Genomic DNA, 23,289 nt, shown 5'->3' with positions numbered 1-23,289 from the left:
TTTTTCTTGTTTTTTTTTTTTTTAATATAAGGTCTAGGATCTTAAAAGAAATTGGTATGTAGCCATACTAATGAGTTTGAATTTTGTTAAGTAGATTGTGCAAAATCACTAAGAGATTTAAGTGAGGGATTTACATAAATTTTGCATTTTTGGCAAAATTCTGGGGCCAGGGATATAGCTCAGTGGCACAAGTGCCTGCCTGGCAAGCGCAAGGTCCTCAGTTCGATTCCTGGTACCCTCCAAAAAAAAAAAATGACAAAATTCTGGTGACAGTATGGGCAGGGAAACCAGTTAGAAGGATACTATAATAATGTGGGCAAAACAAGACAAGGGTGGGGAAAAGCCAGATACATGCTGAGGGAATAAATTTGACAAGAAAAGAAAAAAGCTGTATAGGAGAGAAAAGACCTGATTTCTGGCTTGGCCTTTTTCTATTAAGGACGGTGCCATTTAAAAAGATTTAAGGCAGGTGTCGTGGTGCACACTGGTAACCCAGCACTCAGGAGGCTCAGCCAGGAGGATTGCCACAAATGGCAGGCCAACCTAGGTTACACAGTGAGTTCAAGGCCAGCCTGAACCACATAGTGACACCCTCTCTCAAAAAAAAGATTTAGAGAGGGCTGAGGTAGAAAGATTGCTGGTTCTAGCTCAGCCTGGCAGCTTAGTGAGATCCTAGTTCAAAATAAAGAAATTTTGAAAGGCTTTAGTTCATTGTGAAGGCTCTAAGCTCAATCCCCCCAGTATTGGGGGGTGGGTGGTATTAGGGGAAAGGGTTAGGTTTAGTATTTTATTTTTAGAAGGAAAATGAGTTTACTTTTGGGTAACTAATTATAGCATTGAACTGGTAAGTACATGTAAGTACAGAATAGAAAAAAGTGTTATCTGATGACACAGATATAAGGCATATATCTACATGTCAGAGGAGATGGTTGTGGTTAAAGCATCCTAATGGAATTCAGTCACTAAAGAAAGTACAGTAATCCCCTCTTATCCACAGAGAGCCACATTTCTTCTGAAGTGGATGCCCTGAAACTATGGGTAGTACTGAACCCTATATATACACCATATTTTTCCCTATGCCTACATAATTATACATCAGAAAATAATTACGGCAGTGTGCTATAATAAAAGTTACATAACCTTTTGTTTATTTCTGGACTTTCCACTTAATATCTTCTGGCCATAGTTGACTGTGGGTAATTGAAACCATTGAAAGCAAAAATATGGCTAAGGGGGAACTACTATATGGACCAGAATTTTTCTATCCTTTTGAGTTTCTGGCCTCTTTAAAAATATGAAAACAGTGGTTTCTTTTCTCCAGAAAAATGTACAAAAGCACAAGTTTCTGGAGGCTCACATACTGTTTGCACTCCAGGTTAAAATTTTTTAGAGTAAAATAAGATGAGAAAGCTAGGTTGTAGCTCAGTGGTAGAATGCTTTCATAGGATGTGTGAAGCCTTGGGTTTGATTCCCAGCACTGTTGGGACTGGGGGAGGCAGATGAGAGTTTATACTAGAGTTTATACACTCTTGAGAATATTAGCATGTAAGGGTGACCAGAAACCAGGCATGGTGGTGCACACCTGTAATCCCAGCACTCGGGAGGCTGAGGCAAGAAGATCGTTGAGAGTTCAAGACCAGCCTGGGCTGCAAAGTGAGCTCAAGGCCAGCCTGAACTGCATAGTGAGACCTTGTCTCAAAAAGACATACATACATACATACATACATAAATAAATAAAAGTGACCAGAGACAAATACACAGAGGGGTGGTTGAATATTTAGAAAGAGTGGTGTTGGGCTGGGGATTTAGCTCAGTGGCACAGCGCCTGCCTGGCAAGCGCAAGGTCATGAGTTCGATTTCTGGTATTGGGAAAAAAAGCAAACCAAAAAAAAAAAAAAACAAAACAAACTGGTGTTGTGGGGAAGGAGTAAGGATGTTGGGGTAAGAAAGGCTTTAAAAAGTATCTTATTTGCTTTGGCAGTTAAGTTACTGATGACTTCAACCAGAGAATTTTTAGCTGTGAAAGTTTTAGGGTCAAAGCTGTGTTGGGATGGACTGAGAAGTAAATAAGAGGTAAGGAAGTGAAAACATTGAATGTAGATTAAACTTTTTAGTAATTTGCAAAGGAAGGGGAGAAAAAGCAGTAATAGTGGAAAAGGATTTTTTCACAGTGAGTAGACACTGATGAGGCAAAGGTTTAGAAATGGACTAATTGATAAAATAAGGTCCCTGAAAGGGAGAACTGGCCAATAAGGCCTCAAGGAGAGATTGAAGGCTCACTGACATACATAAAGCAAAGTCTCTGCCCTGAGTAATAAACTCTTTAGGTAGGTAAAATATATACAAAGCTCTATAATAATGTTAGTTGTTTGAGTGAAAATAAACAGTTAAGTGATATAAATTTGAGGGAAAAGATAAGCCTCTTCAAACTGATATAATTGAGGACTACTTTTTTTTTTTTTTTTTTTTCTGGCACGGCAATCAAACTCACGACCTTGCACTTGCCAGGCAAGCGCTGTGCCGCTGAGCTAAATCCCCAGCCCCTTGAGGACTACTTTGGAATATGGAAAGTATGTGGATGAAAGGGTTTAGAAATAAATTGGGTAAGGGAGAATCTTTATAGAAGAGTATTTACCAGACGCTTGATTGCCTCCTGCCACCACATCAAATTGCAACTCTTCAAGGGGTCAGTGTGTAAGTTTTGACATTTCATTGCTTTTTCCATCACAGAATTTATGACCAGAGGAAAATTGATGAGAATGAAAACAATGGAGTCCTCAAGAAATTCTGTCCTCATCACTTGGTAAGATTCATGAAGCCAGAGGCTCCTGGCTTCCCTGACTTGATCCCAAGACTGCCCTAGAACTGTTGGTATAGTGGGAAGAGCTTAGACTTTCAAGCCAGACACCTAGATTTGAATCCCAGCTTTCCCACTTACCAGCTTCGTGATTTTGGACAGTCACTTCACCTCTGTTAGCCTCAGTTTTCTCATCAACAAAATAGAACAGTAAGTGCCTTGCATCATCATGGTGAGGCTTAATGAGACAGTGTTTATGAAATGGTGAGCACACAAAAGACAGCTAAGGGAAGGCCCTATGACTTTCTCTGTAGAGGTGATTGTGTTGCATCAGTCACACTATCTCTGTCTGTCTGTCTGTCTAAATCTTTGGTAGAAGATATAGGGGAATTTGAAGGAAAACCTTTTCCTGAAAGTGGTATAACAAGTGGGGGGTGGGGGTGGGGCATCAGTCAGTATCTGCTCCTCATTGCAGGTGAACAGTGAGTCCAAAGCAAACATCACCTGTCTTGTGTACAGCCACGACGGCACAGGTACGTGAGCAGGGCCCAGCTCCTAAGCTGGCATGCCCCCTCTGTGTAGGGAGCTGCTGAGCCAGTGAGGCACGTGCCCTCCAGTGCTCACCACTGTGCAGTAGCTCCAGGTGGAGCAACTGGAGAGTAGCCGCTGATGGTGAGCACATAGTGGGAGGATGTAGGAGATGACCCGTGGAGATGCCAGGCACCATTTGCAGAATGCTATAGATGATTATTGGCAGAGCCTATGCTGAATCTCATGCTGCTTACCTGAGCAGGTTCTTACGCCTTTGACTCATTCTTGAGTTAATGGACATGATCTTCCTGAGCATTCTGCTACCCCCGGGTTTGCAGTGTGTTCCTAGTCTACCCTATTCAGCTTCACTTTCTGCTGTTGCAGTGAAGTAAGATGGGTGCTATACTTGGGTATTAGGAGGGGGCACTACTGGCAAGAAGCCCCACCCCAAACCCCAGCTCCTAGTCCCTGTGTTTTTCAGCCTTTGCCTTCACTGCTTTGTTCTTGTTCTTGGCAGAGCTCCTGGCCAGTTATAATGATGAAGACATTTACCTCTTCAACTCCTCTCACAGTGATGGGGCCCAGTATGTTAAGAGATACAAGGGCCACAGAAATAATGCCACAGGTAAGACTGTCATCTAGGTTTCTCTGGCCCACACTTGAAGAACCATAGTATCTTATTCTGATTGTTCATAGGAACTGCCTAAGGGCTAGGCTGGCTGCATCACCTTGGGCAGTGAGATCACTTTTTCCCTGCATTATGTTAGAAAAGGGCTCAGGAGCATCTTCACTATAGTGATGTTGCTTCTGACCAGTTTGTGTGTGAGACTAGATTGATTTTTTCTCTCTTTATGATTTCAAGTAATTTCAGAATAGACACTGATGGTTTCATAGATAAGTCTTCTTTAGCAAATGGTGCTGAATTGCATAAAATGGGGAGTAAGCTTTTACCTATAGGGAGGGAGGAAGAAATGTTTTTTTTTTAAATGATGCAGAGGAAAAGGAATAGTGGTAGTACTTAGCCTAATTTTATAGTGAAGATTGGCCTTCTTTGTTATGTGTCTGTGGTTCCCAAGCTGTAGGGCACATTCGAGTCACTTGGTAATCTTTTAAAAGTACTGTTGCCTGGCTCCCACCTTCACAAGCTATGATATAATTGGTGTGTTGGGAATTTTTAAAGCTCTCCATATGATTCTTACGTACATAAAAAGGTGGGGAATCCATGCTCTTTGTTGTTGTTTCTACTACTAGCAAATAAATGTTTGTCATAATTTAACTTGGAGACAGCAATTAGTTTTACTTTTTCCTCTTGAGCTGGTAAGATGAGAAGGAGAAAAATATCTGTACTTGGATCTCAGTCCATAGGCAAACAAAAAAAAGTATATTAATTGGGACTCCTGGCTGATTTTACTAATTTAAAAAGGGAGAGCCTGGTTTGTTATTCAGTCCTGGTAGAAAGCACAGTTCAGATGCTTCTTATAGGCTGTTGTAGCATATACCTTGTATTAGTCACTTTCTCATCACTGGGACAAAATACCCAATACTCACAGATTAAAGGAGGAGAAGTTTCTTTGCCTCAGTTTCCAGTGGCTTCTGTCCAAGATCAGCTGACTCCAGGGCAGAAGCAGCATGGTAGAAGGGCATGGCAGTGGAAAGCTTCTCAAGGGGCAGCTAGGAAACAGAGACCCTAAAGGAAGACAGCTGGGGATAAGAATACACCCTTCCAGGCTGCACTCCCAGTGATCCACTCCTCTAGCCAGGCCCTGCGTCCTAACAGCACATGGACTGTTGAACTCATCACTGATAAGTGTAGCACGCCATGACTCAGTTACCTTCTAAGCACAGAGTTGGGGGACATTTTAGATTAAAAGTATAACATACCTTCAGTCTCAGATCAGCTAGTGACCAAGAAACACTGACACGGTACCAGTGAATACACTGAAGGATAATCCTAGGGCATAGTGCAGTACTGTCTTGGAGCCGGCAGAGCTGGAGCAATTCAGGTTGGGACAGGTAGGGCATTAGTTAGGCCTGTGGTTGCATGATAGGATATAAATGAGGCAGGCTGTTTCTAAGCACTACAGATTGCTCAGTCCTGTGGAGCTCTTCGAAGGAGAATATAAATAGTCTCTGGAACTAGTATGATTCTTGTAACTATTATATACTCTCTTGATTTGGTTTTGTGAAAATGAAAAGAATCACTAGACTTTTGGCTGATTTTAGAGTTTATGAATATTGAAATACTCCGTGAGATAAACATGTATAGGCCCATTGCCAACCCTCATGTGGTTTGTTCTCTCATTTATCATTTCAGTAAAAGGTGTCAATTTCTATGGTCCCAAGAGTGAGTTTGTGGTGAGCGGTAGTGACTGCGGGCACATCTTCCTCTGGGAGAAATCATCCTGCCAGATCATTCAGTTCATGGAGGGAGACAAGGGAGGTGTGGTAAGTATGACTGGCTGGCTCCTTAGTTTCTCAGGTTATTAAAGTAGATTTTAGCAGGGTCACTGAATGTGCACTGTGACCTACATGATAACTATCTTAGAGGTTGAGCTAGCTAAATTATAAGGCAGTATAAAGCTGAGCACAGTAGCACATGTCCATAATCATAGTTCTTGGGGTCTAAGTGCAGGAGGATCACAAGTTCAAGACTAACTTAGACAACATGGCAAGACTTAAAAACAGAAAAAAAAAGCAGTGCTGCGGCCTAGGAATGCTGACATTTTCATGGAATATTTTCTTCCTTTTTCTGTCTTCCTCTCTTGTTGAGAAGAGGAAGAAATTTTAGGGAAGAACTGGCCTGAGTGAGATAACATCTAAGCGTGGACCTACAGTTCAGGGCAGAATGCCCTACACAGTGTTAGAGATAACCCCATGTCTTATCCCATAAGTAAACTCAGTAGTGATCTTGGCTGGATCCTAGATGAACAGATAAGTCAGAACTTTTTTTTTTGGCAATTGTGAAAATCAGAGTATTATTTATACCTTAGCAGCTATTCAATATTAAATCTGTGATAATATTTAGTACTTAGGATATACATGTTAGAATATTTAGTGACGAAGTTCTACACATGTATGTAGCACTGTATTTTCTTTCCTTAAGAAGAGTGGGTGAACATCTGGCTGTGTAACCCATGATTGTATCACAGCCTGCCTGTACTTTGAGTTCTACAGGCAGCCTCTGTGGAGAGGGCAAACGGAAAGAGTAAGGATTGAGGTAAGGAGTGAAGAGTGGTCAGATACATTGAGATGTATGTAATGGAGCACCACCACCCTTTTTGAGACCAGAGTTAAGAAAGCATTAAACAGCTTTCTATGATAAGGTGTTTGTTGGGTTTTTTATTGCCTTTTTTGGGGGGAAACAGGGTCTCACTATGCATTTGAGGCTGGGCTTGAGCTCACTTTGTAGCCCAGGCTGGTCTCGAACTTGCAACAATCCTCCTGCCTCAGCCTCCCGAGTGCTGGGAACACAGGTGTGTGCCACCACGCCTAGCTTTATGATAAGGTGTTTAGATCATAGAAAGTAGGAAAGTCAGTCTGGAAGATTAAATTGTACTGATAACTCAAAATAGTCTGGTAACTTAAGGCCTCTAAGTCTAAATTGACTGCTTAGGCTCTCTTCCTCTTCATTCCTTCTAAACTACGGAGAACTTCAGAGTCCAGCCATGGCTTGATCAGATTTACCAGAGAGTAGTTGTAGAATTTAAAATGGTTCCTTATAATCAGGTTCCTGTTCTTTCTTGTGCTTTTCCTGCCCTATTGTGAGTATTACAAGGCTGCAGTCTCAGTGTAGACTATGAAGCAGTTCTATATAATAAAGTAGACTAGTAGAACCAGAGATCTTTAGACGTTATCATCCACTTTGCCCAGCTTTCCTAATTCTTGTTTTGAGGTCGTTTCTTTGTTCCCATTCAACTTTATAGGGACATGCTGGGGTATGATATAAAGAGACATCTCCTTAGTCTACCAAGATTACTGTGATGCTTTATCCCATTCCTTGCATTCCCCAAACCCAGTTTTCTAAGGCCAGAGCTCTTTTCTCTGCTCAAGCATTATTGACAGGGTAAGTCCTGGTATTCAGACAGGTCTGGTGATGATCAGATACCCTGGCCTAGAAGTTCTCTGTCGGCTCCCCCTGCAGCTCCAACTCAGGTACTGTATGTAATTTATTCTCTTGTTCCTCTTGCCATTGGCTTTTTCCGTATCTTTAAGTACCAAGGAGTTGATTTCCTGTGCTTTTTAAAATTTTGCAAACTTGTTGAAGCAGAGCTAGATCAGAGGACAGGTCTGTAGCAAGGGCTATCAGAAGATGGATACATGAGCTCAGGTTTATAAGTTATATAGATATATAACTTATAGATAGATGTAAGTTACATATCTTTTGATAATACCTCTAGGTCTCTTCATGCTCCAAATGCACTGCCTGGAAGGGCAGATACCAACTGTAGTGAGCTGAAGTGTGAAATGGGAGAGGGAAAAAGAATGGGCTTTCGGCTTCACTCATAGACTCAGACTTAAAAATCGGTCTTCTCTGAGCATTTGTTTATTTGTGAAATGGAAGTCAAAGAAGGTTGGAAGTCTACAGGTTGGCTTTGTTCTCAGTGCCTGCCTTTACCCTCTCAGCAGCTTTCTGGAGTGTGTAAGCAAGACAGGGGAAGTTGATCTAGAGAGGAGTGGAAGAGGTTTTTGCCAATTGTCTTGAACTAGAGAGCAGTCTTGCAGCTACCCTTTACTATTTGATGTTTATCTGACTAAAAGGCCAAAAATGCTTTAGCAGCTAAATCTGGGACTGGCTCTTCCGGTGGGGACGGAAGTACCCTGCCCTGCCGGGGAAGCTCATGTTTCCATGTCGGCCAGCAGGGGGCATGGTGCTCTGAGACTGAGGGAAGCTGCCTAAGCCCAAAGGCCTAACAGCCAAGGTTTTTCTGCAATTCAGTGAATGTGCTGAGAGTGGCTGGAATTGATGAGGAGGGCCTTAGGAAGCTGCCTTGTTACTCATTGTTCTTCAGTAGCTGAGTTTACTGTGTTCTTAGGGCAGTTGGCAGGACGTTGTCCCTGAGGTATATACGGTTTTTAAGCACACACTAGCCTCCATTACTGTCTCTCTAGGTCAGCCTTTTCGTCCCAGCCTCTGCCTTCCTCCCGTTAGTAAACAGTGCCAGGTGACTGTAATTGTTTTCTGACTATTCTCTGGAGGCTCCATGGCAGCTGCTGCTTCCTTCAGTTTTTAAAATTTATTTGCCACTTGATGAAAGCCCCTGAGATTTTTTTCTCCCCAGCCTCAGGCAAGTTGGAGCTTTAGAATCTGGACTAAATGAGGTCATTTGGACCTCATAGCCTTCTTGTGAAACCAGCAATAAGCATGGCCAGTCACTAACCTATTCCTAGGACTGTGTCTAGGGATGGAGCCACTCCTGACCAGTACATAGGAAATGATAGGTGCTCCTGGTCTTGTTCTCAGTCTGTGGCCAGTGTTTCCTCTACCTGCGGGTACCTAAATTTAGCCTGGGCTCAGGATGGGTAGGCCTGCCTTTCCAGCAACAGTCCTGATGGAGGGTACTTGTTTGGCTCAAGGTAAGTAGTGGTTTTTAAGTCCAACTCCCACATAGCCCTAATCCTGTGCTTTCCTTTCCTCCCAATCAGGTAAACTGTCTTGAGCCCCACCCTCACCTGCCTGTGCTGGCAACCAGTGGCCTAGACCACGATGTGAAGATCTGGGCACCCACCGCTGAGGCTTCCACTGAGCTGACAGGGTTAAAGGATGTAAGTGGATGGCTGGAGTTCTTTTCTTTCTACTTATCCACTCACTGTTAGGATTCTTCATTGTCATAGGAGTAACTTGCTGCCTAGTTTTTCAAAGGTATTGCTCTAGCTCTTTCCTCTACATTTTTGTCATTGCCTTTACAGAAACAGCCTTGCTGCAGGGGGTGGGGGTCTGCTTTGACATACCTCTAGTTGGTCCTGGAATAGGAGTAAGGGAACATCTTCAAGAAAAATTATTCTATATTAAAGCATCCCATCTTTTTAGTGGCAAGCCTGGGCATCCTTTTCTAATCTAATCTAGCTCCATGTAAGACTAACATCCCACAGGGGAAGTTTTATTGGGATAGAACGCTAGCCTTGATTAGGTTGAGGGTCCATATTCATTGCCATCCCTGCCCCCAACCCCTTTGGGTTCCAGGTGATTAAGAAGAACAAGCGAGAGCGTGATGAAGATAGTTTGCACCACACTGACCTGTTCGATAGCCATATGCTCTGGTTCCTTATGCATCACCTGAGACAGAGACGCCATCACCGGGTAAGCTGGGGTTGGAAGTGAACTCCCCAGGGCAATGACCCACTTAAGAGAGGTTGAAAAAGCTCCAGTGCACCTGTCCTCATAGTTTGAGGAGGAATCAAGTGGTCTTGGTTGGATTTCCCATCCACCGTCCCTATCCCCATCAGAGGCACCAGCAGAAAGGCGTCTTGTTCTCTGTCACCATACCTGCATCTTCATAAAGTTAACTGCAGAAGGAAGGGGAGGAGTCAGTCTTCGGGTGATCCATTTGTGCTTACTGTCATGCTATAAGAGGTGAGGGCAGGGATTGGCAAGCTGGAAGTTGGCATACTGCCAGTTGTTGAAAATAAAACAGTATTGGAAATGGTGACCACACCCATTCTCTGTATTGTCTGTGGCTGCCTTCATGGTACAATGACAGGGTGGAATGTTTGCAGCAGAGAATTTATGATCTACAAGCCTGAAATATCTACTTATCTGGCCCTTTCAGAAAAATTCTGATTCTTGGCCTAGCTAAGACCTAACAGGCTTGTCTTTGTTCCAGGGAAGTTACTAATAAGGCTTTCCCATCCCACAGCGCTGGAGAGAACCTGGGGTTGGGGCCACAGACGCGGACTCTGATGAGTCTCCCAGCTCCTCAGACACTTCGGACGAGGAGGAAGGCCCGGACCGGGTCCAGTGCATGCCATCCTGAGGCCTCACACCTAGGAGGGCCGGGCTGGGGCTGCCAACCCAATCCTGCCTGGGCACCCCTTTCCTGTCCTGGGCCCTTGCATTCAACAGAAACGCACTTTGGACCTTTTGTTTAGATAAAAGAAAGACATCCCAGGAGGACAGACCAGAGAGAAATGAACCAACAAAGATCACCTAGGAGTGGGAGTTGAGCCCTGCCATGGGGTTTTGTGGCGAGATGCAAAGGACTCAGCAGAAATTGCCTCTCCCTGAAGCCTTTTTTCTGGAGGAGAGAAAGCCTATTTTATTAACTGGTTTAGGATAGGGAATGGGGCTTTTTTTTTCTTATAATCTCCCGTGTTTCTTTTGCAGGGGTTGTGGGGGGAACAACTGGTTGTTCAGTACCAAGGGGCCAGAGTGGAGAATAGGAGTGTCACTCTCTCTTTGGTTTAGGTTTTTGACTATTTTTTTTTTTAAAGTCTGTGATAGTTTCATTGGTTTCCCCCGCCACGCACCAGCAACCCCATCCCAGGTTCCTGTTTTTCTGAGAAGTCCTTAGAGCCCCTAACCGTCCCGCACTCTTCACTGTCCTCTGCACTTCATTTTCTGTACTTACCACAGTGTTTTGCACTTGACTATGTATCCTTCACTCTTTTCTCATCATCCCATCAGCCCCTAAATAGGGCTGGTGAGGGAGATTGAGGAGGTGGAAGGAGGGGCAGGGGTAGAGGAAGAATAGGAAGGATGTTACCTCTTACGTTATTTTTCTAAAAAATTATTTGGTGGCAGCAATCTCCCTGTCCCTATCACTGTTAAGAGGCCTAATTTTATATCTATAAATATATTAAAAAGCAAGTCAAACTTGGATGTTCAAGTTAAAATTATTGTCAAAGTTTAAATACCTATATATTCTCTATGAATGCAATAAAGGGACTTAAGGAAGAATGAGCGAGAGTACTGATACAGAAGTCACACCGGGGGCCATCTTCCCCTTTACAAGTGGCCAGTAAAGTGTGGGGCTTACACTTCGGTATTGGAAGGCTCAAGAATGGAAGAACCCTCACTTCTGCCCTTCACTGTCTCAGTGGAGGAGTTGGGAAAAACAATTCAACTGTCTCAGATCTCCTACCTCTCCTTCAGTCTTACGGGAAGCTCCCAGGATGGCTGTTGTAACCAGAGGCTGGCCTGTCTATAAAGCACTTCAGGAAGGACACTGCCATGGCAGACTCTCCTGGTACTGTGTGTGATAGAAGGTACACACTTTCTTTGACCTTTAGCTGCTTGATTTTTTTTAAAAAGCCATCCCGTTCTACGTACTAGCACCCTTCCTAATGAAAGACTGAAAGGAAGAACTTCCTGGGTTTGTCTTTATGCTTGTCAACCTCTTGAGATCCTGGGATTGTGGACATGTCAATAATTTAAGGATTGATTCTGGTGGCTGGGGCTTGAACAGCTGTTTTTATTACTGGTCAGTGAGTTTGAAAGTCCCAGTTGAATTCTTGCTCTTAAATGCTCTTGCTGCTATTTCTTTGCCCCCATCTTATACAAGATCCAGTCAGGAATTTAGCATCCTGGGAAAGTTGGATTCTACAAACCCAGGCCAAGAAGGAGGAGGGGGAAAGAGTGAGAAGATGGTATTCCCAGATACTCCTTCCTCCCGCCCCTTTTCCTAGCAGCTCTCAGACCAGAAGTTAGTTACTGCACTTCCTTCCTGAGGTAGGGAACGTGTAGTGATTACGTGGTCTGTGTCCCTATGACTAGTAGGGTGATGAAGTAAGCTGAAAACCATGCACTCTGGAATTTGTTGTATTTTCTCAGTAAAGCTTTCCCCTACCGACTGCTGCTCTGTGTGATACGTGGTCCATTCATTCACGACAGACTTTTTTTTGTTCCTTCCAATACAGGTGCTTGGCACTGCCCTCCCCCTCTGGTGATTATCAAATTTAGAGTTCAGTCTGGAATCACCCTGTTTTCAGGGCTCAGCCAGATGGAGACAGTTGTAAGTGGAATAGGCCCCATTCACTGTACACAGGAGACAAGGACTAAGTGGGGGTACTATTTGGGGTATTTTCTGGGCCTCTGTTATAGACTGCAAAGAAGGATGTAGGGGATAAATACTGTTTCCCCTCCCTTTCTGGATATTCAAAGCCTCCAAAATCCTGGTTGATCACAGAAATTCTAGAATCAGTCAAGTACAGTACAATCAGTCACCTTTATTCCAGGGTTAGAACAAGGCCGTGCACACTGCAGACAGAGGAGCACAGGAGAGGGGCAACCTCACAGCAGTACAGAGAGTGGGAGGGCAGGTTAGTCTTTTTAGATTATTTTGCCTTACAGAGAGAAACTACTAGACTGCTGAAAATAACCCTCTCTTCTCCGAGGAAAACTTATTCTCTCTTACTCCTGCTCTCATGTAATACCCCAAATGGAAGGCCAGTTCATCCTCATTCCCACTGCCAATTTATAAGTACTCTTAAGGGAGAAGCCAGACAGAGCTGGTGAGACTTGGGAAGGTCCTTTAAGGCAAAACAGTGGAGTCCTCAAGGTGTGTTTGTTAAGGCAGGTGTCCACAGCAATGGCCAGAGGGGATGGGCAAGACGTCTGGGCTAGGAGTCAAGGGCGCTTTCTAACCAGTCTGGCTTCCCTCTTGAACAGCCAGCCCTCCCCTCCCACTATCAAGTTTTGCTCCCGCATCCTAGTAACTCCTAGCTTCAACTTTCTCCAGTCTCTGAGTCTGCATGTAAATTTAATGTTTGTTATTGATTTTGTCTTGGAAGGCTTTCTTCTCTGTTTGGAGTATGTAGCAGTTTGACTCCACCACTCCCTTCACTGTGGCACTCCCTCCCACCCCCGCTCTGGCCTAGACAATGTTAATGCTAGACACCACAAAAACGGGCAGACATGGCAGTGCGGGTTTAATATACATATATGTAGAATATATATGTACACACAGTTAGCACGGTCAGGGTGGGGAAGGGTGTCTTGGGACAGGCAGGAGGCTGGGGTCACTCACTGTACTCCAGTGATTTGGCTAGGAGGTGTCCACAAGCCCAAGAGGCCAGGGTATCAAGTGAGAAGGGTTAGCAAGCCCCCACCTGGATTGAACTGGGATGGGGATCAGTGCAAAGGAAAACACTGGTTAATTTCACTTATTTCTGGCTTAGGAGTGTCCCAGACTAAGCAAAGAGAAGGTTGCCTGTAATATCCACGTGGAAACCCTATGGTGGAGGCAGGTTTAGGTTAAAATCTATGGATCTCATTTCTCCATCTCCCTAGGTTCAGGGTTAATATATGCAAACAGTCTGAGTCGGACTAAAGGTGTGGAAAAGGGCCCCTCTCTGCCCGCATCCCCAATTCAGGCTCAGTGGTGCATATTCCCAGCATTGTCTGGAGTAGGGAGGGATCAAATGCTGGCTGCTCCATAGGATTAGATCTTTGGGACCAGGAAAGGATCCAGTGGGCTGCTCTCATTAGATCCCTGGCTCATACCTATCCTAGGCCCATGAGAAGGGCATAAAAAGGGACCTGCTGTCACCTAGGCCCTTCAACCTGAGGGAGGAGCAGCAGGAAACAACTCCAGACAGTCGGTCAAAGGGGCACAAATACTGAACCCTGGCTTTCCTTTGCCCCTTCCGTGTAGGGGCTAGTGGACTCTTCACCTTTCCTTCCCACTGCTTTTCCTTTTATCTGCCCACCTCTCCCATACCTTACCTCCACCTCAGCTCCTCAATGTAGGAAAATGCAGGTCTTTTCTGCTTCCACACTTTAAAGATGTGAGGGGAGAGTGGAGGAAAGGGAAGTAGGAGGAATATGCCAATTTCTATTTGCATAGAAATAGCCCCCATCTCTCCCCTAGGGTGGGGAAACTAAACCCCCCTATCCCCTGACCCCCATCCCCTCACGAGGAGGAGGAACTAGATGAGTTAGACATATAGACAGACAGCCAGAGCGTGCGCACACGCACACACACGCGCACAGTAAGGGGGTTAGGACCAGGTTAGTAAGTGGGTACATGGGGGGTTGCCCTTGCCCCCTCCCATGGAGGATGGGGAAGGGAGTGGTCCGATGAAGGTCCAACCTTCCTCTTCGTCCTCCCTTTTGCTCAGGCTTTCTTCGGTGGGGGAGCCAATTTGATGATCTCTTCCTCAGAGGGCTGCCGGATAATGTCTGGGGGGCAAAAAGGGATGTGTCCAGGGATGGAGGTTGTGGAGACACCGGCAGGCCCACTGGGCATCAGCCTCCTCTCTCCCCAAATGCATGGACTCCAAGAATAATAAGGGGAGCGGGCAGGGTGCAAGTACGCTGAAGCCCTGGCCTCTCACCTTTGTATTTCTTGGCACTGGGGATACGGGTTAGCTTGGTGTCCAGCTCATCCTCTTCTGAGATCTTCAGCACACGGGTTCTGTAGTCAACCACCATAGTGAGTAGGTCAGGACGGCGGGAAATCTCAAAGATATGCTCGATGTAGGAGAGGTTGTCTGGAAAGAGGCCGGAAGGTGGGTCAGACCCGGGCTGCAGACAGGGTCTGCAGACAGGCAGTTCCCCCTGTTCTGCCAGACCAGTGTTTGGGAACCAAGCCTGAGCTGTTCACATTACTAGAGAGGGCAACAGCAGCACAAGAGGGACTAGTAAGCCAGGAAAAGGAAGCTAAGCGCCCCCCACCAAGAGTACTGTTCCAGGAAAACTGTTGTCCACATAACCCACACCCCACCCTGTCCTTTTTCTTCTTTTCCTCCAACTGAACATCGGGAGGAATTCCCAGTAGCACATGTGGGACAGGAGGGGTGCGGCCTCCAGACAATCTGGAGAAAGGCTGCTGTACATGGGAAAGGCACAGCTGCAGCCAGAAGAAAGATCTCCTCGGCTTGGTCAGTTCCATTGATTACAGATGCCCTCAGACCTACTGCTGTGGCTCCTACCCTGACTGCTGATACAACCTAACTATAATCTCTCCATGCAGCCTTCCTCCCTGTCACCCACTACAGTCAGAGTAACCTATATGAAGGGCCCGGAAGTCACTTGCCTTTCTTTCAGAACTCTCTTACCGAAGGCCTTCCGCAACAGTGTTGACTTCCCAGCTACTTCTAAACATACGCAGTGTGCCCATCAAGCTGAGCAGGACTCTTGCTTTTCCAGAAACACCACAAACTCGCACCTCTGTGACTGTCCTCCGCCTAGCAAGCCCTCCTTTGGAGCCTGCCTGAGAATCCCACTTGGCTTTCAGAGCTATCATAAGTCTTCATTCTTCCCTCGAGCCCCACACTGTGGTGGACTGCTCTATTCCTAGTCCCTTGACCCCTGCCCCAGCAATACTGTCTAAAAGTAAGAAAATGTTAGAGCTTGGATTTTATTTTAAATTTTGCCACTTCTAAATTCTATTTTGGGTTCTGTTATATATGTGATAACATATAGTACTTAAACATTTTTTACTGACAAGGAGCACAATGAAAAATGTGTGTGTGAATTCTGCACTAGAGCTCCGTGCATGTCTCTTTAAGCGACTCTTACTCTGCCTCATCATAGAGAGGCGCACTTTTTGCGCTTGAGAGCTTCGAGATCATCTCTATCTGCTGAATGAATTGAGCCCCGCCCCCACCTTTGTCCAGCTTGTTGTGGCTCTCCAAGAAGCTAAACCAGGCACTGCCCGTAGTGATCTCCTCACTCTTCTCACTGGGGATGTCCTCCTTACAGGCTGATTTGAGCTGTTCCAGGTCTTCAAGTGTGATGTTGTTGGTCAGGTCCTGGAGGAGAGTCCCGTACTCGGCCATGACTAGGGTTGGGAGGCAACAAAGGAGAGGAGCCTGAGTTTAGTGTACAGGGTCCAGTTCCCTTCCTGACACCACCCACCTCCCACTCTGCCCTGCCGGGCATGGGCCTAGAACACCGAGTGGGGGGCAGGGCTGGAGGGTGAAAGGAGGACCTAGGCTAGGCAATGGGGATACACAGGAAGAAACTCAAGCTAGGAGCCAGACTGGAGCCTAGAGTGACAAGTCGTGCCCCCCACTATCTTTCCCCCCAACAGTAACCCTGGCAACAGCTCCCCTGACTGAGGAGGCGGTTACCATGGCAACCTGCTCCCTACTTTCTCACCCGCTGTCTCCAAGTCCCCCCCCAATCACCCCACCCACTTGCAACCCCTCCCCCCGTCAGGAAGAAAAAAAAACACTGAAAAACAATAACCAGAGAGAGGTTTGCTGTAGCGGTGAGAAGCACACAAGGACCTGGAGGGATTGGTTGAAGCTCATGTGTTCTAGTGTCTATTCTTCCTCAGAAGCGGAGGGGTCCCTCACTTCAACTCCCACCATCCCACTACGGACTCATTTGGATGGATGCCTAGTTGCTTGGTCTGATGGTTCCCTGGCCCCTCCATGCTTAGCCTTTTATTAAGTCATTAGGGCTTGGGGTTGGGGGAAGCAATGGGCAACCCCCACTTTTGTGGAGCCCATTTTCTCCCTCGATGGTTACTGGGCCTCTAATCAGCCCTGTCTCCTAGCCTTTGTGCTGTGCCTGCAGCCCCCGCGCCCAAGAATACCAAGCGGCTGGCTCTGGCCCCCTGCCCAGTTCCCAGGCTGGCTGGGTGGTGGGGGAGGGGAGTTTAGATGCAGCTTTGGGAGAGTGGCAGGAAGGGGACTGCCACCCCTTCTTGCTTCAATGTCCTGCTGGCACTACCTTCAGCATGGCTTCTCACAGGGCCCAGGCAAGACCAGATCTCACCTAGGCCTTCACTCCATCCTTCTTTCATGATCCTTAGGTGAGAAGGTACAGAACATTCGAGGCTTCCCTCCACTAAAATAGGAACTGTGGCTAAGACAGGAAGAAAGGTCAGACCTTAGAATGAACTTTGTGGATTTAATAAAATGTGAAATTGTAGCGGTGAGCTCAAAACAGGACTTATTTTCTCTAATAAGTGTAGTACATCAAGCATTAAAAGTAAATTATGTCATAAACACTAGTTAGACCAAAGTATGGAGCTAGATGAGGCTGCCCACGAATCATCCCAACATTGGGCTGCAAATGTAGCAGACCAAAGAGGGCATGTTGACACACCCTTATTTCCCATACTTCTTACAAGGGGGACTGAGACAGAGACAAACCATCACACAATAAGAGGTGTGGACCCAGAAGTCCCCATTCCCAGCCCCCTACTTGGACCAAAATAAACAAGTCTCCCTTGGTGGCAGGCACCGTGACACAAACAGACAATGAGCCAGACAGCAGGACTTGCACGACCTCCACAAGAAACAGGCATTCACAGGCACGTTCATCTTGCACACCCAGGTGCAAACAGAAGGGCCCAGCAGAGGCCCTGCTAGGCTGGGCCAGGAACAATGCTCTCTGACTGTCAGCACCAGGAACCATCTCCGCTTTGAAATCTAGGTCACAGCAGCAGGCTCTGGAGCCCAGCCCCGCCTCTACTGATAATCCGAGAGGACAGAAAAGAGGGATATGATAGGGGGATGATAGGAAAGGGGTCCAGAGAATGAGGGGAAGCTGGGAGTGGAAAGACAGCATGGGAAAGAGACAATAAGATCCTGCCCCGGTGGAGGAGACTGGGGGCCAGTGCTCAGCTGGAAAAGTGGACAGAATTTCGGGTCATACCGACTGCCTTGCTTTTACATAGAAGAGTTTGTAAATATAAGAAATCCTGGGGGGAGGAAAGCAGGTGTGCCCGTGTGTGTCTGTCTGTGTGTAAATCTCTTGGGAGGAGTTAAGATTTAGGGCTCTGAATCTAAAACAGATCTATGGGGGAAGTGGGTGGAAAGGGATTAATGTGTGTAACACACCCGCCCACAAAGGCTGGGGGCGGTGGGTAGGAGCTTTCTAAGAGTGAAATAGATACAAGGAGGGCTCTAGGAGAAATGCGGGTAGGAGTGTTAATGTGGCTGGGGGAGAGGTGTGTTGTCAGGATCCTATGTATGGATGCTGATCCCCGGGTGTGTACAGGTGTGTGGAGGAGGCAGTGGGTGTGTTCGGATGTTCTGGTAACGGAGGTACGTGCCAGTGTGGCAGCACTAGATATGTGGCTGTGGGTGCACTGGCTGTGAGCGTGTGTAGGATGTGTTTGTATGTGTCTGAACCAGCTGAGGGTGTGTGTAAGTAAAAAGGTGTACAACCACAGGCTCACAGGCAGAGGGGTGAGATGAGCCTACAGAAGGGAGGGCCAGTGCTGGGGCTGGGAATCAGAATGAGACTGAGGCTGCAAAGGGGCGGGGTGAGGGGGTGCACAGAGCGAAGAGTCCAGGGCTGCAGCCTCAGCTCTGTTGTTACCATAGCAACCTCAGTTCAGGGTACCCCCCCCAGTCATCAGGACAATAACACCACTGGATGGGAGGAGTGTGGAGAGTGGTAAGAAGAGATAGAAAGAATAGGGATAGGCCCCTGAGGAAGCCAGGAAAGGCAAAGTTATCTCCTGCCTTGTCCATGCCCAGGTGTTGTAGCACAGGCAAAGGCAAGAGAGTTAGGAGGGAACTTCCGGGTGCAGGGAGGTGGAATCTCTTTTCCGTGGCTCTCAAGTCTCACTGATCAACTGTTCTCTGGCTGGTCTGGCCCTGGTGGGGCTTAGCACAGCATGGCTCCTTTATCCTCCATGTCACTTTCCCCATCAGAGATTAGAATTCCTCAGGACCTGTGCAGAAGTCTTCTGCCCTCCTGGCTCTGAAAACCCCTCCTGATCTCTGAAGCAGTGCAGAGGGCTGCCCGGGGAACACCAGGCAGCCTGGGCGGAGGCCATTCTTGGGACAGGATACCAGGGCAGGAACTGGGAACCGGAGCTGAGGTTGCCAGGAAGTCAGTCCCCTTCCCTCCCAGCTCATTCTGTAAACTGCTTGCTGCTTCCTCACACCTTCCTTCCTTCCTCTCATAAACTGGCCCAAGGCAAAGCCCTCACAAGACTGCATTAGCTGAGGATGCTGGGGGAGAGGGACGGGCGGTAGGGGTCACTATATACTGAGGGTAGGAGTTGGGAAGATAGCAGGTGATGCTGTTTGGACACTGGGGAGGACGAGGCAGGCCTGGGTGGGGGTGCTTTGAGAAGCCTGGAAGCCTGGCAAAATGTATCTGAGGAGTGGTGGGGGAGTGCACAGAGCACACAGGACAACCACCTGTGGAGGAGGTAGCAGCAGCAGGAGAATTTCTGTGCATTCTGACATTAATTCGCAGTAGATTAGCATTTGGTTCCAAATCGCAGTAAATTTAAGGAGGGAGAAGGAAGCCTGAGGATTAGGAGCTGCTGCCCCTCCTTCCCTCACATCTGCTGCAGCTGCCTAAACCCGAGGGGAGGGGCCATCCCACACAGCTGCAAGGGCCCAGACATCCCTGCAAGGGCAGGAGGGGACTCTTAGGCCCTCAAATCTGTCAGTCGTGTTGCCTGAAGTTGGAGGAAGTAGTCAAGGACAAGCAGAGCGACGGGAAGGGACAGAGTAGGGCTTTAGCTATCCTATTTTAAATCGCATCTGGGCCCCAAACTGAAGCAGTCCTGTAAATTTATTTCCTTTAATATCATAATTGATTTCTTTCCCAAGCTTCTATCCAGCTTGGTGGGGGCAGGGTATCTTTATTCCTGTAAAGGAAGGAAGGAAAAGCTTCTTAGGCTTCAGGGTCAGCCTAGGAGTAAGGTGAAGCAGGAATATGGGCCTCAGAATGTTCAGGAAGCAAAACAAACAACCCCTGGGCACGGGGGCAGGGGCTGAGCCTCAAGCTCTTAATCTGAGAGAAGGAACAGGCCCAAGAAGGGGCAGCGGGAGACGGCTGGCACTGGATCACGGTGAGGAGGGGAACAGGGCCCGTGACTCCCTAGCTCATCTCTGTTTGTGCTCATCTGATGTGACATGGCCTGCTCCTATTGCTCTGTCTCTCCCTGATCTTCTTCCCTCCTGTCCTTTTAATGGGCATTCATCCCTTTCTGTTTTTTTCACCTGTCCCATTTGGTGGTAGCCACAAACACTTAGGCCTCCAGGATTCCCTGACTCCATGTCCCTGTCTCGGTACTCAGAGCTACCATTAGGAATGAGTGAGCCTCCCTGTTGAAAAAGATAAGACTGCGTTTAATGGGAGGGGCCTGAGGATGCAGCGGCTGGCTGCCTATGCTTGGTGGGGATGTCCATCTTGACAGTGTAGGTGAGGATGTGAGGGAATGAGCTGCTGTGATTCTGCGACCCTCTTCATGCCTGACAACATATGTACACATGATGGGGGCAGGTGTCACAGAAGTAAGGAGGCTGGCAGCCTAGGGCATCGCTAGCAGTTTCCCCTAAGGAAGAGCAATTAATGCTAATCACTCTGACAACCCACGGGCGGCCAGACACACAACCTGGACATACAAGACACGCACACCGAGCATACTCCCCCTAACTCCTCGCTTCGCCCTCACTGCTTTCTGTGCCTCTTTAGCCCACTCTCTGCCTCCTCTGACCACCCGCTTCTCTCACTTCCTCCATTTCCCTGGCTCCCTGGCACTGTCTCTGTCCTCCTCTGGCTCTGTCCCTTTCTCCGTGTCTGTCTCTTCACATTCCTCTCATTCTCTCTCTCCCTCTGACTTGAGCTTCATGCTGGCTGACTCATACTCATTCTTTTTCTCCCTCTCCCTTTCTTCCACTCCCTTCTCCTCCCCTGGCCACTCTGAAGCCCAGAAGCTGGCCCCTCCCAGCACACTAAGCTCTAACTGGACCTGCAAGAGAGGCCACAAGCAGGATCCACCCTCCTCACGCAGCTAAGAGTGGTCAAGCTCCTGTCTCCTTGTCCTGGAAGAGTGACACAGGATTTTAAAGCTGCCCAGGAAATCAGAGTGGACATGGGGACAATGAGCCATTTTGTCCACCACTCAGCTGTCCTACAGATCGGTCTCTCTGAGCCCAAAGTCCAGAAGACTCCACTTAGGTGGCTGGGGGTTGCTGTGGGCAGCTGGGTGTGTAGTGCTGGACAGTTGTGATCTGGTGTGTGCGAGACGATGTGTGTAAGAGTCACGTGGGTGTGTGTCACTGTATGTGCTGGCTGTCTCTCACAGGTGTGCTTGTGCCCGTCAGTTTGACACGGATTCAATGAGATTAATTAGAGGTTTTACGTTAGAGACATCATTCCTCTACACCCTCAGCTCCTTCCTCCTCCCTTCCCCCAGCTCTCACGGATCCCACCTCTCCCCCAGGTGCAGCCATCCGGAGTGCGGGCACATGGTGACAGCCGCCGGCCGCCGGCCAGCCAGCGGGGGCGAGGCCAGGGCCAGGGCGGGAGGGAGGGGCCGGAGCTGGCCGGCTGAGCCGGCTGGGCGGGAAGCAGGCTGCATCCTGATCCTCAGGCCCCGCTGCGATCCCAAACTGCCGCTCAGCGTGGAAGGGGCGGTGGAAGCCACGCTACCTCCCGTGAGATGCGCGCTGCTCTCCGCACGTTCAGAGACCGACCCCAGGCGGCCCGACCCAGAGCGGGGTCCTCACGCTTCCCCACGCGGCCCCCGGCTTCCCGATCGCCACCCCTCCAAACCCAGACCCCACATCAGTCCCTTCCCCAAGGCACGACTGCCCCTCGCCCCTCTCACCGCCTCCGGAGCGGAGCGCTCAGGGCGCGGGCACTCCTGGTCCCGGTTCCCGAGCAGCGTCTGGAGCCTCCTCCTCGGCTTCTGCCGCCGCCGCCTCTTCCGCTCGCGGAGCCGAGCTTGAGCCCAGCGCCGCCTCACCCCACCCGGCTGGCCGGTGATGTCAGAGCCGGGGAGGGGCGGGGGGCGGGGAGGGGGGGGAGGGGAGGCGAGGGGGCGGGACGGAGGGGCTTGGGTTCTAGAAGGCTCCTAGGGTGGGGGTAGAGTTGGGCTGAGGGAAGGAGTAGGGAAGCTTCTCCCTCTAAACTGCGAAACAAGTTTTAGATTTAATTCTTTGCCAGTGGGACACCTTCCTCCCCTTCTGACCTTTGGGTGACCATGGTGGCTGGGACCCCAAGGAAGCACAAGAGTAGATTCGAGTTTAGGGATTCAGCATGCCTTCGCGTTTGAGTTCTCTTAGCTACTTGCTTTGGTATTTGGGGAGAACCTCTGCCTAGCTGTCTGGGCCAGGGGAGTGGTAGTAAAGGATCAGGCGTGTCTACACTGGAAATGGAGGTAGGGGTCAGGGGCCGATGGGCACCTCCTTTACTTGATCTGGAGCCATGGACCTTCTCTGCGGAGATGCCAACTTGGCCCCCCCTTGCTACTCTCACCTTTCCCCAATGTACCCCTCTACCTTCCCCCCACCATGATGTAATTTTATTTTCTGGGGAGAAAAAGAGCAGCAGTGAGCTCAGCATGCAAATATAGACAACTAACAAAGCTGCACTGAGCTCTATCTCCGCGCTCTGCCCCTCTGCCCAGGCCCAGCAGCTCTCACTTCCCCTCCACCTCCGGGACTTTCCTCCCCCAGACTCTCAATCAGGTTGAAAGAGGAAAGAGAGAATTGGGGAAGCATGTGTTTTCACCCCAGCTCCATCCTACTGGGTTTCGCCTCAACTCTGGCAGGACCCGGCCCAGGAGGAGGTGTGAGCACCACCAGGGTTTGTACCACCTCCCGGAACATCCACCCTGTCTTTCTCAGTCCCGATCTTGCAGAGACTCGTTCTGTCCAAAAGCCTTAGGTGAGGCCCCCCCGTTTCTTGGGGCTACACTACCCCTAGATGTAGCACAGGTTCCTGCTGCTTTCGGTTTCACAGTCCATCCCTTTGTTCTTCCTCCCCCACAGTGCGCCCTGTCACTGTCCCTTTGAGAGCCGCACACAGCCTTGTAATTTGCCTTTGTGTATGTATCTCATTCCCTGTGTGTTGTTGTAAGGTCGAAACCTAGTTGGTTGATTCATCTTTGAGATGCAGAGAAACTGCATGACTTTTCCAGAGACATGTCCTGTTCATGTGGAGTAAGATAGGCAGCCAGGCACAGGTTCGTGCTTGCACCACTCTTTCCTCAGGCAAATTGTGCCCCTAAGCCTCAGTATCCTGACCAGGAAGATGGCATTACCAATGCCTATCTTAGGTAGTCCTGAGAGTCAGAAATAGTATGTCTCTA

General features: G+C 48.2%; 2 protein-coding genes across 6 annotated transcripts in view; one reads left to right on the top strand and one right to left on the bottom strand.

Annotated features, from left to right (window-relative positions):
• The window catches only part of Dcaf8 (DDB1 and CUL4 associated factor 8), a 45,763-nt gene extending 33,644 nt beyond the window's left edge, over window positions 1–12,119 (top strand). For all 4 annotated transcript variants that reach the window (XM_013522419.1, XM_005400202.1, XM_005400201.2 and 1 more), the window contains 7 exons: window positions 2,731–2,803; window positions 3,273–3,330; window positions 3,846–3,953; window positions 5,643–5,773; window positions 8,972–9,091; window positions 9,510–9,626; window positions 10,183–12,119. In XM_013522419.1, the coding sequence (XP_013377873.1) occupies window positions 2,731–2,803; window positions 3,273–3,330; window positions 3,846–3,953; window positions 5,643–5,773; window positions 8,972–9,091; window positions 9,510–9,626; window positions 10,183–10,299 (724 nt within the window). In that variant the 3' untranslated portion in view covers window positions 10,300–12,119. The remainder of the gene's footprint in view (window positions 1–2,730; window positions 2,804–3,272; window positions 3,331–3,845; window positions 3,954–5,642; window positions 5,774–8,971; window positions 9,092–9,509; window positions 9,627–10,182) is intronic.
• A 351-nt stretch (window positions 12,120–12,470) lies between these two features.
• Window positions 12,471–21,942, bottom strand: Pea15 (phosphoprotein enriched in astrocytes 15). 2 transcript variants are annotated; one of them, XM_013522420.1, is made up of 4 exons: window positions 21,805–21,942; window positions 15,967–16,047; window positions 14,600–14,755; window positions 12,471–14,444 (listed from the first exon to the last, which is right to left on the bottom strand). In XM_013522420.1, exons 2-4 carry the CDS (start codon window positions 16,043–16,045, stop codon window positions 14,380–14,382), a joined length of 300 nt encoding a protein of 99 aa, XP_013377874.1. In that variant the 5' UTR covers window positions 16,046–16,047; window positions 21,805–21,942; the 3' UTR covers window positions 12,471–14,379. The 2 variants fall into 2 exon arrangements, with proteins under 2 accessions (XP_013377874.1, XP_005400255.1); XM_005400198.2 differs by having other exon boundaries at window positions 15,874–16,047; window positions 21,805–21,938.
• Between the last annotated feature and the right edge of the window lie 1,347 nt (window positions 21,943–23,289).

Source organism: Chinchilla lanigera, unplaced genomic scaffold (assembly GCF_000276665.1).
Source record: "Chinchilla lanigera isolate Chin_1 unplaced genomic scaffold, ChiLan1.0 scaffold00067, whole genome shotgun sequence".
In the NCBI taxonomy this organism is placed as follows: domain Eukaryota; kingdom Metazoa; phylum Chordata; class Mammalia; order Rodentia; family Chinchillidae; genus Chinchilla; species Chinchilla lanigera.
This window is presented reverse-complemented; position numbering and strand designations above follow the sequence as displayed.